Source organism: Calidris pugnax, unplaced genomic scaffold, assembly GCF_001431845.1.
Source record: "Calidris pugnax isolate Ruff unplaced genomic scaffold, ASM143184v1 scaffold496, whole genome shotgun sequence".
Lineage (NCBI taxonomy): Eukaryota > Metazoa > Chordata > Aves > Charadriiformes > Scolopacidae > Calidris > Calidris pugnax.
Window position 1 is genome coordinate 267,907 of NW_015091286.1, and position 14,632 is coordinate 282,538.

Consider the following 14,632-nt stretch of genomic DNA (forward strand, 5'->3'; position numbering starts at 1 on the left):
GGAACAGGTTGCCCAGGGAGGTGGTTGAGGCCCCATCCCTGGAGATATTCAAGGAGAGGCTCGACAAGGCCCTGGGCAACCTGGTCTAGTTGGGGGTGTCCCTGCTGACTGCGGGGAGGTTGGACTAGATGACCCTTGGAGGTCCCTTCCGGCCTGGGCAATTCTATGATTCTATGCAACCTGGCCACCACCACCGGAAAGCCCCCCTTGGACATGTGGTCCTCTTGTCCTCACCTCTACATCTCCCGCTTCTCTGCCCGCAGACCAGGCCAGGGCAGAGATCCGCCTGGCAGAAGGACCAGGCCGCTGTGCCGGGAGGGTGGAGGTCCTCCACGACGCGCAGTGGGGGACGGTCTGCGACGACGGCTGGGACCTGAGCGAGGCGAGGGTGGTGTGCCAGCAGCTGGGCTGCGGCAGGGCCGTGGCAGCCCCTGGCCGGGCTCGCTTCGGGCAGGGGACGGGACGCATCTGGCTGGACGACACGAGCTGCACTGGGACCGAGGACAACCTTGCCCAGTGCCGAGCTCGTCCCTGGGGAGAGAGCAACTGCAACCATGGAGAAGATGCTGGCGTGGTGTGTTCAGGTACATCCCATCCTGGGACACGGGGCATCGGGGGTGGGCACAGAATCACAGAATCACAGAATCTTCTAGGTTGGAAGGGACCTTAAAGATCATCTTGTCCAACCGTCAACCTGACTGACAAAAATAGACACCCACACAACAAACAAGGAGCATCATCACTAAACCAGACCTCCCAGCACCACATCAACCCATCTTTTGAACACCTCCAGGGACAGGAGGGTATCTGGCTGCCTCTGGGGTGATGCTGGCTCCGGAAAGGCATGACTTTTGGGGAAGGAGGCTGGCAAAGAGGTCATAGTCTCTTGGCCGGGCTTGTCCCCAACCCAGCAACAGGTTCCCACCCCATTCACAAGCAACATCTCATCGAAACCTTCACACCCCCCTCCCCGTGGCACTAAGCAAGCCAAGCCCTGTCTCAAGGGGACCACCCAATGCCAAATCCCCAGCCTGGTCTCCATTGCCTGGTCCACACACTTGCATGGAGGAGACATCATGATTTTAGGGTTTGGAAGTGCAACTGAAGTCCATCCCTACAGCTATGCTCCTCTGGAAGGACTGGGGGGGGTTGCATCCCTTGCTGGGAGGGGACCACAACAACTCTGTATTTGCACTCTGGCTTCTGGTTTGGGGATTTTTTTTTTTTTGGGGGGGGGAGGTGATTGGTGTCCTGTTCGCCTTTCCTAACTGGCTTTCTCCTGGCAGATGCCAACATGACGGAGGAGGTGCAGGTCCGCCTGGCTGCTGGCCCGAACCGCTGTGCCGGGAGAGTGGAGGTGTTCCACCAAGGGCGGTGGGGGACCATCTGCGACGACAGCTGGGATCTGAAGGACGCCAAGGTGATCTGCCGGCAGCTGGGCTGCGGGACGGCCGTGTCGGCCCCGGACTCGGCTCACTTTGGGCAAGGCTTGGACCCCATCTGGCTGGATGATGTGGAGTGCACCGGCATGGAGACCACCTTCACCCAGTGCAGCCTCGGCGGCTGGGGAGTCCACAACTGCAACCACAAGGAAGACGCGGCCGTCGTGTGCTCAGGTGCTCCCCGGGGAGAACGCTCAAAAAAGGGTTTTATCCAGGACTGGGAGGGCTGGTGGGACATCAGTGATGGGAATCAGAGGTTTCAAGGCCAGGCTGGAAGGGGCTTTAAGCAACCTGGTCTAGCGGGAGGTGTCCCTGCCCAGGGCAGGGGGTTGGAACGAGATGATCCATAAGGTCCCTTCCAACGCAAACCATTCTATGAGTGACCCTGTGAGGGAGCTGGGGGGTGGGGAGGGGGGAAGGTGAATCGTGCAGCAGGTACAGGTGGCAAAGGGCACGTGTGCCCCTCTCCATCCGCCTGCTGGGTCTTAGGGGACATCTCACCCCCTCTTGCAGGCACAAACCCCTTGCAGGTGCGGCTGCAGGACGGCCCCGGTCCCTGCGCGGGGCGGGTGGAGGTGCTCTACAACGCTACCTGGCACGGGGTCTGCAGCAACGGCTGGAGCTTGCTGGAAGCCGAGGTGGTCTGCAGGCAGCTGGGCTGTGGGCCAGCCCAGTCGGCGCCCCTGGGAGCCCAGTTCAGGCAGGAGACCGGCCGTGCCTTGCTGGAGGGGCTGAGCTGCCGGGGGAGCGAGTCCCTGCTCCTGGAGTGCCAGCAGAAGGGGTCCGGGCTGGGGTCCTGCCAGCAGGGCTCGGCGGCCGGCGTGGTGTGCACGAAGCCAAAGGGTGAGAGCCACGATCCTCCATGGGGTCCACACCAGAGCAGGGAGGCAGTCCCAAGGCGAGAAGAAAGTGGGAAAAATGGCACGTGTTCATCCCAGCCAGTTCTTGAGGGCCTTTTCTGGGGGACACACCTCATTTTCTGACACCCTCGGGAGCACCAGAGATGCTTTCCTCGCTCAGAACACAACTCATCCCTCCCATTTCTTCTTGAAGCCCAAATTTCCTTCCACGCACCCCCTAGTTCCCCTCTCCCCCAAACCCTCTGGGCTCCCTCCAGGACCAGCCACCGTTTCTCTGATGGTTTGTGGTAGAGCTGGGACAACTTTGAAGGATGGGGGAGGGTCAGAAACAGGCGTGTGTGAGGAGCAGCACCCCAAATCTGAAGCGGAAAAACGCACGAGGGAGCTGGTGCAGGCTCTAAGAGCAGCAGGAACATGGAAGGTCACTCCAACCCCACCACCCCATCGTCCACGCAGGGAAATGGTGAAGCTAAATTAAGGAAAGCCCACCTCCAGCAGCAGCTGAGCTGCTCTCCCGGGGGACAGGCTGTGTTAGACATCAGGGTTTCTCCACGCTGTTACTGGTCTCGGCTGGAAATGGGACCCCGAGTCTGGTCTCCCCCCAAACCAGGTGCTTCTCCCTCCTGCGCGGTGCTGATTGTGCTCCTGGCCCTGGTGATGCTGCTGAGCGGGGTCCTGCTGTGGCTCAACCTGAAGAGGAGGTGCATGGCAGCAGCCCATGCTGGAGGTGACAGTCACATCCCTCTGTGTGTCTTACCCCCCCTGCCCTTCACCCCCACCTCCAACTTCCAGTCCCTGCTCCGGCCACCCCAAAACCCTGGGAGATGTGGAGGTGGCTGCTGGAGCCTGGTGACAGCCCGGTGTCCTCTCCATCTCGCAGCCCGTCAGCACCCCGGGGTCCAGAGCCCTTCAGCGACGTCCTTCCAGCCCATGGGGGCCATCTACCTCCCCACCAAGGCAGAAGCCCCCGAGGATGCCGACACCGAGACGACGCAGCTCATGAAGGAAGATGCCCCATGACACCAGCTCCTGGCCCAGGGGTGGCACCGGCCTCCTGCTGCCCCCCCTTTTTCCTCAACCCACTTTCCTGAAGACTCTAAAGCAGCAGCTGGCGGGCAGGACACTTCAAAACCAGCTGGTACCAGTGACTTACATGAGGAACCCCAAACCAGCCGACCAAGAGGGGTCTCCCAGTCTGGTGACATTTATTTAACTGGCCTTGGTACCACCCGCCCAGCCCCCGCGGCTCAGGAGGAGCCCAATGGACCTGGCAGGAGGCACAAGGCTGAGCTAAAGGAGCAGAGGAGCAGAAGGAGGGGTGCAAACGAATTAAAAGGGGGTCCCCAACCCTCCAGGCATGATGGGTGTGAGTGCTGGGGGGGGGACACGAAACAAACTGCTTCTGTGCTTCTCTGCCACAGCTTCCCCCAGACCTTGGATGGAACCAAGACCCCGAGTTCCTGACCACCCCAACTGCCAGAGCTCCAACGTGCAATTCCCAATACTCACCCGTCCCACCCGGATGCATTTTGAGGTGGCCACAGAGCCCCATTTTCCTTGCTCCACACCCCCAACCTGCAACCATCCCTCAGGAACCTCCCTGCTGAGGCTCATGGGGCACGAGGTGTGCTCTTGCCTGGGAGGTTGCAGTTCTCCACCAGCACTCCATGCCCAAGGGCATCCTGATGCAGAGGGACCTCACCCTCAGGTTCACCTCAGGGTCCATCAGGTTCACAAACTGAGGGCTGAGTCCCCAAAGCGCCTGATGGGAGGGGGGCCTGGAGGGTCAATGAGCAGAGGTCCCAACAGCAGGAGGTGACCTTTGCCGAGGGAACTGATGCCTTCCCTGACGAAGACTGAAGGAAACATGGGTATATTGTTCCCCGTCCTCTCTACAGCTTCCCCAGGGATGGACAACATTCCAAAACTGGGAAAGGTACTGAGCCAGAAGCTTTTCCCCATATCTCCTTCTTGTGATGCTTCAGAGGGGCGGGAGAGTCCCCAGATTAGGAGTAAAATCAGAGGCAGAACTGCTTGGAGGCCAATATGCCCAGAAATAAAGTGGAAGCCTTCCACACGAGCCCCCTTACTCCTCACCCCAGGTGAAGCTGTCCCCTAGGTCCTGCCTGAGAAACTCTAGGAGCTCACCACATGCTGGAGCAAACATCTGAAGGTGGATTGGAAAAGCTGGGCATGAGATCAGCCCCCACAGCCGAGAGGGGACAGGGGGACTGCAGGACATCCAAAGCAGAACAAAACCTGAAATAATTTCCTCCAGCAGCAAGGCCACCCCTTTCCTTGCCAACTACCAAGCTGGTGTGGGCCACAAGATCATCACTTGGTGACCTTATCCATTGCTTGGTGATGATACAACGCATGATCCCAGTACATGAGAAAAGCCTTAATGCCGAGACGGGCATCTCTGGGAGCAGCCACCCTGGGGCTTGAGCCACCAGAGATGGTCCTCTCACCTGCTCTGAAATGCAGCAGATCACGAAGGTAAACCTTTGGCCTCCAGGATGCCAAAGGCTGAAGATCCAACAGGGCAAGATGCTCATCAAAGGTTGGGGCTTATCCAACCATGAGAGCACAGTCTAGCTACCACCCACCTAGTGCCACATGAGACGCCCTCAACCATCCCAGATACTCCCAGGGGGGTTGGCATATAGGACATAGGGTCTTATGAGAGATGCAAGCTCACCTGGAAGAGAAGCTGAAGGCCAACTGGGCACCCCAGATCATCTCTGATGGCCTCAGCTGTTGAATGCAACCCCAGAGCTCCATCAACCATTTGGAGAGCTTCATTGGGCTGCTCCTACACAGGTGACATGCATCTTTGGAGGTGCCTTCAGGTGCGCAATACACACACAGAGGCAAAAATATGATGTGAAAGAGACCTGGAGTGACCTAAATGACACCAGGTAGGCAGCCACCTCCTGCCACCAGCACCATCAGGTGTCCTCCAAATCCTATGTCACGGAATCACAGAATTGTCGGAGTTGGAAGGGACCTCTAGAGATCATCTAATCCAACTCCCCTGCCAAAGCAGGATTGCCCAGAGCACATCACTCAGGAGCATCCAGGTGGGGCTTGAAGATCTCCAGAGAAGGGGACTCCACACCCTCCCTGGACAGCCTGTTCCAGGGCTCTGCCACCCTCACCCCAAAGAAGTTCTTCCTCATATTTGAGTGGAACTTCCCATGTTCCAGCTTGTGCCCCTCGTCCTGTCACTGGGAACCACTGAGAAGAATATGGCTCCATCCTGCTTCAACCCACCCTTTAGATCCTTGTAAGCATTGATGAGGTCTCCCCTCAGCCTTCTCTTCTCCAGGCTAAAGAGTCCCAGCTCTCCCAGCCTCTCCTCATCAGGGAGATGCTCTAATCCTTTAATAATCTTTGTTGCCCTTCGCTGGACTCTCTCCAGCAGTTCCCTGTCTCTCTTGAACTGGGGAGCCCAGCACTGGAGGCAGGATTTCAGTGGTGGCCTCACCAGTGCAGAGCAGAGGGGAAGGACCTCCCTCCACCTCCTGGCCACACTCTTCCCTACACAGCCCAGGATTCTACTGGCCCTCTTGGCCACAAGGACACATTGCTGCCTCATGGATAGGTTACTGTCCACCAGGACCCCCAGATCCTTCTCCTCAGAACTGCTTTCCAGCAGGTCCACCCCTGACCTGTATTGGTGCCTGGGGTTCTTCCTCCCCAGGGGCAGGACCCTACACCTGCCCTTGTTGAACCTCATGAGGTTCTTCTCTGCCCAGCTCTCCAGCCTGTCCAGGTCACGCTGGATGGTGGCGCAGCCCTCTGGGGTGTCAGCCAGCCCTCCTACTGTGGTATCATCAGCAAACTTGATGAGGATACACTCTGTCCCCTCGTCCAGGTCATTGATGAATATGTTGAACAAGATTGGACCAAGTATTGGCCCCTGGGGGACACCACTGGTCACAGGCCTCCAACTTGACCCTGCTCCATTAATTACAACCCTCTGAGTCCTGTCACACAACCAGGACTCAATCCACCTCACTGCCCCCTCATCCAGCCCACACTTCCTCAGTTTCCTAATGAGGATCTTATGGGAGACGGTGTCAAAAGCCTTGCTGAAGTCAAGGTAGATGTCATCTGCTGCTCTCCACTCATCCAAACAACCAGTTGTAGCATCATAGAAGGCTATCAGATTGGTCAAGCATGATTTACCCTTGGTAAATCCATGTTGACCACTCCCAATAACTTCCTGTTCTTCAACGTGCTTGGAGATGACATCCAGAACGTATCGCTCCATCACCTTCCCAGGAACAGAAGTGAGACTACCCGGCCTGCAGTTCCCTGGGTCCTCCCTCTTGCCCTTTTTGAAGACTGGAGTGATGTTGGCCTTCCTCCAGTCCTCAGGTACCTCTCCTGTTCTCCATGACCTTTCAGAGATGATGAGAGTGGCCCAGCAATAACATCTGTCAGTTCTGTCAGCACTCGTAGGTGCATTCCATAACGGCCCACGGACTTCAGGATGTCCAGTGTGGCCAAGTGGTCTCTCACCCGGTCCTCCTCTACTGAGGGAAAATCTTCCTCTCTCCAGACCTTCCCCCTTCCCTCCAGGTCTGGGATTCACGAGTGACAGCTTCAGCAGTGAAGACTGAAGCAAAGAAGGCACTCAGTAACTCTGCCTTCTCTGGGTCTTCCACCACCTCATTCATCAGTGGGCCTACATTTTCCCTAGTCTTCCTTTTTCTACTAATATACTGAAAGAACCTCTTCTTGTTATTTTTAACTGTAGTGGCCAAGTTGTGTCTGCTGGAGCTTTGGCCCTTCTAATTTCCCCCCTGCACAGCTTCACTACATCTTGGTATTCCTCATAAGCTGCCAACCCCCTTTTCCAAAGATCATAAGCTTTTCTTTTGTTCCTGAGGTCCAGCCAGGCTGGTCTTCTTCTCCTTTGGCTTGTTTTTTGCGACCTTGGGGAAGGCCTTCTCCTGTGCTTTTAAGAGTTCCTCCTTGAAGTATGACCAGCCTTCCTGGGCACATTTGCCCTTCAGGACTATCTCCCAGAGGACACTGTCAGCCATGCTTCCAAACAGGCCAAAGCCTGCCCTTCAGAAGTCCAAGGTGACAGTTCTGCTGGCTCCCTGCCTTGCTTCTCCAAGAACTGAAAACCCTATCCATGATCGCTCCGCCCAAGATGACCTCCAACCTTTAAATCCCCCACCAGACCTTCTCTGTTAAGAAGAGTAGGTCCAGTGGGGCACTTTCCCTGATTGTCTTCTACACACTCCAGGAACCTCTGGGACTGTTCCCTCTCTGCTGTGTTGTATTTCCAGCAGACATCTGGGAAGCTGAAGCCTCCCACAAGAAGAAGGGTGAGTGATTACAAGACCTCTGCCAGCTGCTTGTAGAACATTTCATCAGCCTCTACATCCTGGTTGGGGGGTCTGTAACAAACTCCCACCATGATGTCCCACCATAAACACTCAACGCTGTCATTCACGTTGTTAAGTTCTAGGCAATCAAACCTGTCCCACCCCACCGCCTCTCCTTCCTTGCCTATCCCTTCTGAAAAGTTGGTAGCCATCAATCACAGCACTCCAGTTGTGTTAAGTCTTCCCACCACGTTCCTGTGATGGCAACTACATCACAGGTTTCCTGCTGGCTCTTCCTGTTCATCCCCTCATCAATCCCTGCAACTGGTGGGATAGAGGAGGACACTACTTGTGCTCCTCATCCCTTACCCAGCCGTACCAGGGCCCTCAAGTCTCTCTTCGTTGCCCCAAGACTTCTGGTAGCTACGTCATCACCACCTACTTGAAATATCAGTAATGGGTAGAAATCTGAGGGCCAAACCAGGGTAAGATTTCTCCATGTATCCTCCATCCTGGCCCCAGGTGACTTCCCTGTGGGATGGGCCTGGTGGACAAATGGGGCCCTCTGTTCCTGTGCCTCAGGGTATGGCTCCACCAATCCATTTCACTCACCCAAGTCCCCACATTTGTCCATTTTTATGAGAAAACCCCTTCTGCTCAGGACCATGAGTGAACAGAGAGGGTGAGTTTGTGGGGAATATGGCCCGAGTGGAGCTGCCTCTGCTCTGGGGTTGGGTTGAAGACACCCCCACTGTTACAACACACATCGTGTAGGTGTTTCATGGCCAATGTGACACCTTGGGAGTCTCATCAAGCCTTAAAGGGTGAAGAACCATTATGACCTCTGGCAGTCTGTTCCCAGGGCTGCAGGTGCAACTCCCCTTGTCTGGAGACACATGGACACAGCAAACCCCAGGACGGGAAGCAGCTGAGATGTGTCAAGCACCAGCTGGACTACAGAGTATGTTCAGGGACAGGTTCCATCCTGAAATCAAATCACAACCTCATGATCCAACGCCGGGAACAGCATTTGGAAGAGGCCAGAGCTGCCCCAGTGCTGTGTCAAGGGTTGAAGTGGGATGAAGTTGGGAAGCTGTGGGGCAGAGGAAAAGACCAACACGACCAGGAGGCCCACAACCTTCTTTGCAGGGGGATCCACCAGCCCAAATCCCAAATGCATCTTGCTGGCCCACCTTGCAACCAACTTCTGCAGGGTACAGGCTCAGTGGTGGTGTGTGAGATCCACCTCACACTGAGGATTTGGTGGGTCTCTCCTTACCATGTCTGCCAGCAACACGCAGAGAGACACCTCCCACCCACGTTGAAGGACGTTGGGAGAAGGTACTGGGTGGGAAGAAGGCAGCAAAAGCCCACGTCAAGACCCAGGCAAGGCCTGGAGAAGGCAATGAGACAGAGCCATCATTAAATAACCATCCTGTAATTAGTGTGCAGAGCGCCAAGGAGCGTGCACATCCCACCCCCCACCGTTCCCAGCACTACAGGGACCATATGAAAAATGGGGATGAGGTGGGACCCAGGCTCTCCAGGAGTGTGAGGGACGGCACAAGGGCACCAGCGCGGGCAAGGACAAGGCTCCCATCTCGCCCTCACCAGCAAAGGTCCACATGCCACCCTCTGCCCAGCAGCCATCAGCACGGGAGTAGCTCTGGCAAGCAAGAGAGGAGGAGGAGGAGGAGGAGGCAGAGGACTGGTTGTGTCTTGCTTGCCCGTACCCCATCCAGGTTCCTGCCTGGAAAGTCCCAGGAGCAGCTGTAGGACTTGAAGTGCTGGGTGTTGCTTGCTGAGGCTCCCAAAGTGGACGGTAACAGTATGTCCCCCCCTTCTCTTCTGCTCCCTACCAGCCCCGCTAGCACCCTGGGGCAGAAAGAAAAGGGGTGATTAACCAGGTCATTAGCAGCAACATGAGATACGGATGGGACACTTGAACCCCAAAAAGCTTCAGGGGGAAAGGGAGATGCTCACTCTTCCCCGTGATCCTTTCCACTGCCTGTGCTGTTGTTGCAGCTCTCTCCCCAAAACCAGGCAGGTCTGTCCCCTCCTGCAGGTGACAGTGTCCCCTGACTCCCCAGGGGAGCCCCCAGCCCGTGTGGAGCCAAGCTCACTGGGATGACTGGGGAGGGGGTCTTGGGATGACGTAGGGAGGTCTCAACCCTTCTCCCCGCACGAGGGCAAAGAGGGCTCCTGCCTGCCCACCGGCAGAGTGCCACGAGCCACAGCATGCCTGCTGGGAGCTCCACAGCTTGGGCAGGGTCCTGCTGGTCCTGCAGGTCCTCCAGGGGCTCAGGAGAAACGCCACAGCTTTTCGGGGTCCGCACCAGTCCTGGGCCGCGCCTACGGGGTCCCCCCCGCCTGGGGCTCGTCTGCTGCCAGCGGTGGCCCATCGGCAGCGCGCCGACGGCCGCTGCGGCTTGGCAACACCGGAGCTGCACCGGCCGCGCCGGGGCTCAGCCGTCGCGGTGCACGCGCTGGTGCTGCAGCAGGTTGGAGGGGTGAGCGAAGCCCTTGTCGCAGACGCTGCACTTGTAAGGGGTCTCCCCTGTGTGCACCTTCTCGTGCACGGCCAGGTAGGCCAGGTCCTTGAAGAACTTGTGGCAGAAGCTACACTTGTAGGGCCGCTCCTGGCTGTGCACGCGGTGGTGCTGGAGCAGCAGGGAGGGCCGGGCAAAGGCCTTCCCACACACCTCGCACTTGTAGGGGCGCTCCCCGGTGTGGGCCCGCTCGTGGATCACCAGGTAGGACGACTGCTTGAAGGCCTTCCCGCAGGTTTTGCAGACGAAGGGGCGCTCCCCGGTGTGGACCCGCTCGTGGGAGGAGAGGGCGTTGGACTGCTTGAAGCCCTTGCCGCAGAGCGGGCAGACGAAGGGGCGGTCGCCCGTGTGCACCCGCTCGTGCACCTTGAGGCTGTGCCCGTAGGTGAACTTCTTGCCGCAGACCCCGCAGACGTGGGGCTTGTCGTCGCAGTGCTGGCGCTGGTGGAGGAGGAGGGCGTTGGAGGTGGGGAAGTCCTTCCCGCAGTCGGCGCACTTGAAGGGCTTCTCGGCGCAGTGGGTGAGCGCGTGGCGCTGCAGCTCGTAGGGGGTCTTGAAGCTCTTGGCGCAGCGGGGGCAGCGGAAGGGCCGCTCGCCGCTGTGGATGCGCCGGTGCTCCTGCAGGTTGGAGGAGCGCTTGAAGCGCTTGCCGCAGAGCTCGCAGCGGAAAGGCCGCTCCTCCGTGTGGACCAGCCGGTGGCTTTTGAAGTCCGAGTGGCGCTTGAAGGAGGCCTGGCAGAGGTCGCAGCGGAAGGGACGCTCCTCGTTGTGCACCACCTCGTGGCTGAAGAGCTCCCAGGCCCGCTTGAAGGCCTTCTCGCAGACGCCGCACTGGAAGGGCTTCTCATCCACGATCACCTCGCGGATCTCCAGCTCGCCCACGCCACTCGCTCCCCGCTTCGGGTGGGCCGGCAGCCCCACCGCAGCCTCCTCCAGCTCCCCCACCGCGCTGCCCAGCACCAGCTTGGCTGTGGAGTAGATACCACGCTCGTCAATCAGCTGCACAAAGTCGGGCTTGGGGCGGGCGTCGTCAGAAAGGGGCAGCTCCGGGGAGCAGGACCGAGACCCTCTCTCTTCCTCCACCTCCTCCAGCCCGTTCTCCATCTCCCTCTGCCTGAAGTCACCTGCCCGGCCCCAGATCAACCGCAGCCTTTTCCCCCGGGAGGGTCCCGGCTCTTCGGCGCTCTCCCCCTGCCCCAGGGACACGGGGACCCGGCTCGTCTCAGGCTTCAGGCACAGACGGTGCTTCTGCCGGCACGGCCACAGCTCCTCCGGAGCCTGGTGGCATGGGGAAGCCCCCTCATCCTCACCAGTCTTCTGGCAGGGCCTGCCTGCACCCTGAGGAGCGAGAGAGCCCTGCCTGTGGCAGCACCGTCCCGAGCGGCGTGGAGAAGCTCGCCCCAGCTGCTCCAGAGAGCCTCCCCCCAGCTCTTCTCTTGGTTCCACCCCAGCTGTGTCCTCCTCCTGCTCTTCTTCACCTTCAGGCCCATCTCCTTCAGAAAGGGGGGAGAGCCTCTGTGAAAAGGGGGGCTCGCAGGCTGCAGGACCCGGCTGCCCTTCCATGGCAGCCCCTGCAAAAACAAGGAAGGAGAGTGTGAGAGGGAGGACAGGCCGAGGGCAGGACCACGAGGGAGGGAGCGAGCAGGAAGATGAAGACATGGGTGGCAGCAGCACAAGGGGGAGGTCAGAGACACGCAGGGAGGGAGGGATCGTGAAGGAGGTGGGGGAAGAAGGCAGGGACACAGACACTACAGTTTGTAAAACCCGGCGTCACCAATCCCTTTCCCCTACGGGGGATGGAGGCGATGGGCAGACCAAGCGCCACAGAAACAGCCCAGACTGGCACTTAAAAGCCTTTTTACCCGTGAGCCTGTTACCAGCACCCAAAAGCAGCTGCTGTTCATAGCACAGAGCAACTCGCTTCCTTCCAGGACCTGCTCATAGTTACCTGGTTGGAGCAATAGCTGAGGAACTGGCCTCAACCATGCCCCCAGCCACCAGAGGCCACACTGGCTGCCCAGCAGCTTCCAGGCAGGGCTTTGAAAAGCTCCTTGGAGGGTGCTGGGTCTCCCTGGGTGCCTACGTGACCCTTCAACCGTGACAAAGGAGGTGTCAGCCCTGCCTTGGGCACAGAGTGGACACACAAAGGGGTTCAGCCTCCAGCCCCTGGGGATTCAACAGCACAATTCGGCTCTCAAGCGCGTCAGGGTGGTTTTTGATCTCCTTCTCAATAAATGCTCCTCTCACAGGCCAGTGTTTCTCCAGGCTCCATCCAAGCCTGCTGATACCTCCAGAGCCTGCTCAGTGCTGGCACAGCTCAACAAGAGACATCGGGCTCTGACATCCACCTGGGAGATCCCCATAGCTGGATTTGCTGTTCCCTTTCAGGATACTGCACGTGGATTGGTTTAGCCAAGGAGAAGAAGAAGGTTAAAGCACAATCCATCTCAGAAACCCCACATGAAATCACTTCCAACAAGGGCCTGATGTGCAGCCAAGAGCGACCAGCTGGAACAAGGAGCTCTTCGTTGAAAACAGCTGAATTCAGGTGGTTTGGTCCAGCTCCCATGTCTGGAGACACCCCGGTGAGAGGCAGGGGGGTGCAGGGGACGTCAGGAGCAGCAGGTGCTTTAAGAGCCTCCAAGCACCACGTTGCACAGAGGAAAGCAAGACCATTGGCCTGACACAGGGAGGGAGCTTCCACAAAAGCAGATGTAAAACTGACCTAGAGGTGCCTGAGAAGAGACTCCCACAGGCGTGAGCAAGGACAGGGCTGCCAGAAAACAAAAAGCAGAAGAGAGGAACGATACGGGTTGGAAGGCGGCGTGCCAAAGCCTCCCAAGAACTGATAAGTGCTGGAGAGCAGCGGTTGGACTCACAAGAACTGATAAACTGAGCACAAAGACACCACTAAGTCTGCCCAAGGCCACTGGCCCACGCTGGCATCTGCAACACGGGCTGGAATCTGGTAATGGTTGGTGGCTGCTACGAACCCCCACGAGTTTGTGGGGTGACAGACAGCGACGTGGCCGGGTCTTTCCGAGGGATTTTCCAAACCCCTCCAGATAGCAGTGAGAGCCCACCAGAGCTGGGGACAGAGCTTCAACCAGGCAACTGCAGGGGAAGGCAAAGGGGTGAGGTAGGAGGGAACGAGCTTAACTCTATTAATAACCACTTTGATCCCATTAAAGCTTAACAAGTAACAGGTGCTCCACCAAACACTGCTCCTCGCCCACGCCTCCTGCTCCTGGCCGGGTCTCAGGAGGCAGAGAAGGGAATTCACAGCCAAAGAGAGAGGGTTTCCAAGCATGATTTTGTCTCGCTGTCACAGAGCAAGTATCATCAACCCCAAGGGTTCCAGGAGCCCGGGGATGGGATACACCGAAAAAGTGAAGCCGAGGAATCCCACATTGAAAAGGGAGGACATTAAGGCGACCGTCAAATATACGATGCACAGAAAAGGGTGAAGGGGACAGCAAGCCGAGTAAATGAGAGGGTTAGAAGTAACAAAGCCAATTAAAACAAAACCCAAACCAGCAAAAATCATTATTGAGCCAAACTGAGATGAACCTTTTTGCCACCTGCTGAGGCAGGTACTGACGGGATGCTCCCAACAGTGTTTAAATCACTTGGCCTCAAGTCTTTACTTGCAGGAGGAACACTGAGGGCTCAGGATTGCCCTCTCCAGGGCACACTCCCCTTTCTGGGATGGATTTAAACCATTTCTTGGCCAGGACTCTCACCCGGAGGCTGCAGAGCCCTTCCTGTTGGGTTGAGATATCAGGGTGATGCTGGGCAGGGGGATAAGAAAGCCCCCCAAAGCAGAGGGGACAGAGTGGGTTGGGAGCAGGACACGGACACATTGGGGCTCAGCTCGGGGGACACGAAGGAGGACATTCGCACAGAGAGGTGGCCCAGGTTGCCTGGCTCTGTAAAAAAACAAATATCAGGGCAGCCTTTGCTGCCACCCAGGCATCCAACACATCCCGGCTGACTCACCGTGGTGAATTCACACAGGATTCAGTGTTTTCTGGTGCTGTGTGATGGCCACAGTGAAGTCACCAGGGGGGCTCAGAGTTTCCCTACCAGGCGCAGCACTGGGTATGGCTACGTGGAAGCCCCTCACTCAAGGGCAGGACGATGGTAAACACCAGAGAAGTGGAGCCAGATGCTGGACTTACTGAGGGCCAGGAGGGACCCACCACCACTGGTTGGTTTACACCAAGGGGTTTCAGAGGGATCTGCTCTTGGGGAAGGGAATAAAGTGAAGAGGTAGTGCCCACAGACGCCGTGAGCCGGAGGCAGAGAAAGGGACAAAGCAAGAAAAGCACAAGGGTGGCAACGTGGTGGATTTGGGGGAGAAACCACCAAGCACCTGCCAGAGCAGAGCTTTTCTGTGCCAAAGCAGAGATCTTGGGGGGGGGGGGGGGGAA

The 14,632-nt window shown here is 57.8% G+C and overlaps 2 protein-coding genes across 2 annotated transcripts in view; one reads left to right on the forward strand and one right to left on the reverse strand.

The window, feature by feature from the left end:
- Positions 1-4,332, forward strand: part of LOC106899065 (deleted in malignant brain tumors 1 protein-like) — a 53,566-nt gene extending 49,234 nt beyond the window's left edge. The window contains exons 22-26 of the mRNA XM_014960732.1: positions 264-584; positions 1,287-1,616; positions 1,956-2,285; positions 2,913-3,029; positions 3,183-4,332. Of these exons, the coding sequence (XP_014816218.1) occupies positions 264-584; positions 1,287-1,616; positions 1,956-2,285; positions 2,913-3,029; positions 3,183-3,322 (1,238 nt within the window). The 3' untranslated portion in view covers positions 3,323-4,332. The remainder of the gene's footprint in view (positions 1-263; positions 585-1,286; positions 1,617-1,955; positions 2,286-2,912; positions 3,030-3,182) is intronic.
- A 4,740-nt stretch (positions 4,333-9,072) lies between these two features.
- Positions 9,073-14,632, reverse strand: part of LOC106899059 (zinc finger protein 883-like) — a 6,012-nt gene continuing 452 nt past the window's right edge. Inside the window, exon 2 of the mRNA XM_014960718.1 lies at positions 9,073-11,770. Within this exon, the coding sequence (XP_014816204.1) occupies positions 10,116-11,762 (1,647 nt within the window). The 5' untranslated portion in view covers positions 11,763-11,770 and the 3' untranslated portion in view covers positions 9,073-10,115. The remainder of the gene's footprint in view (positions 11,771-14,632) is intronic.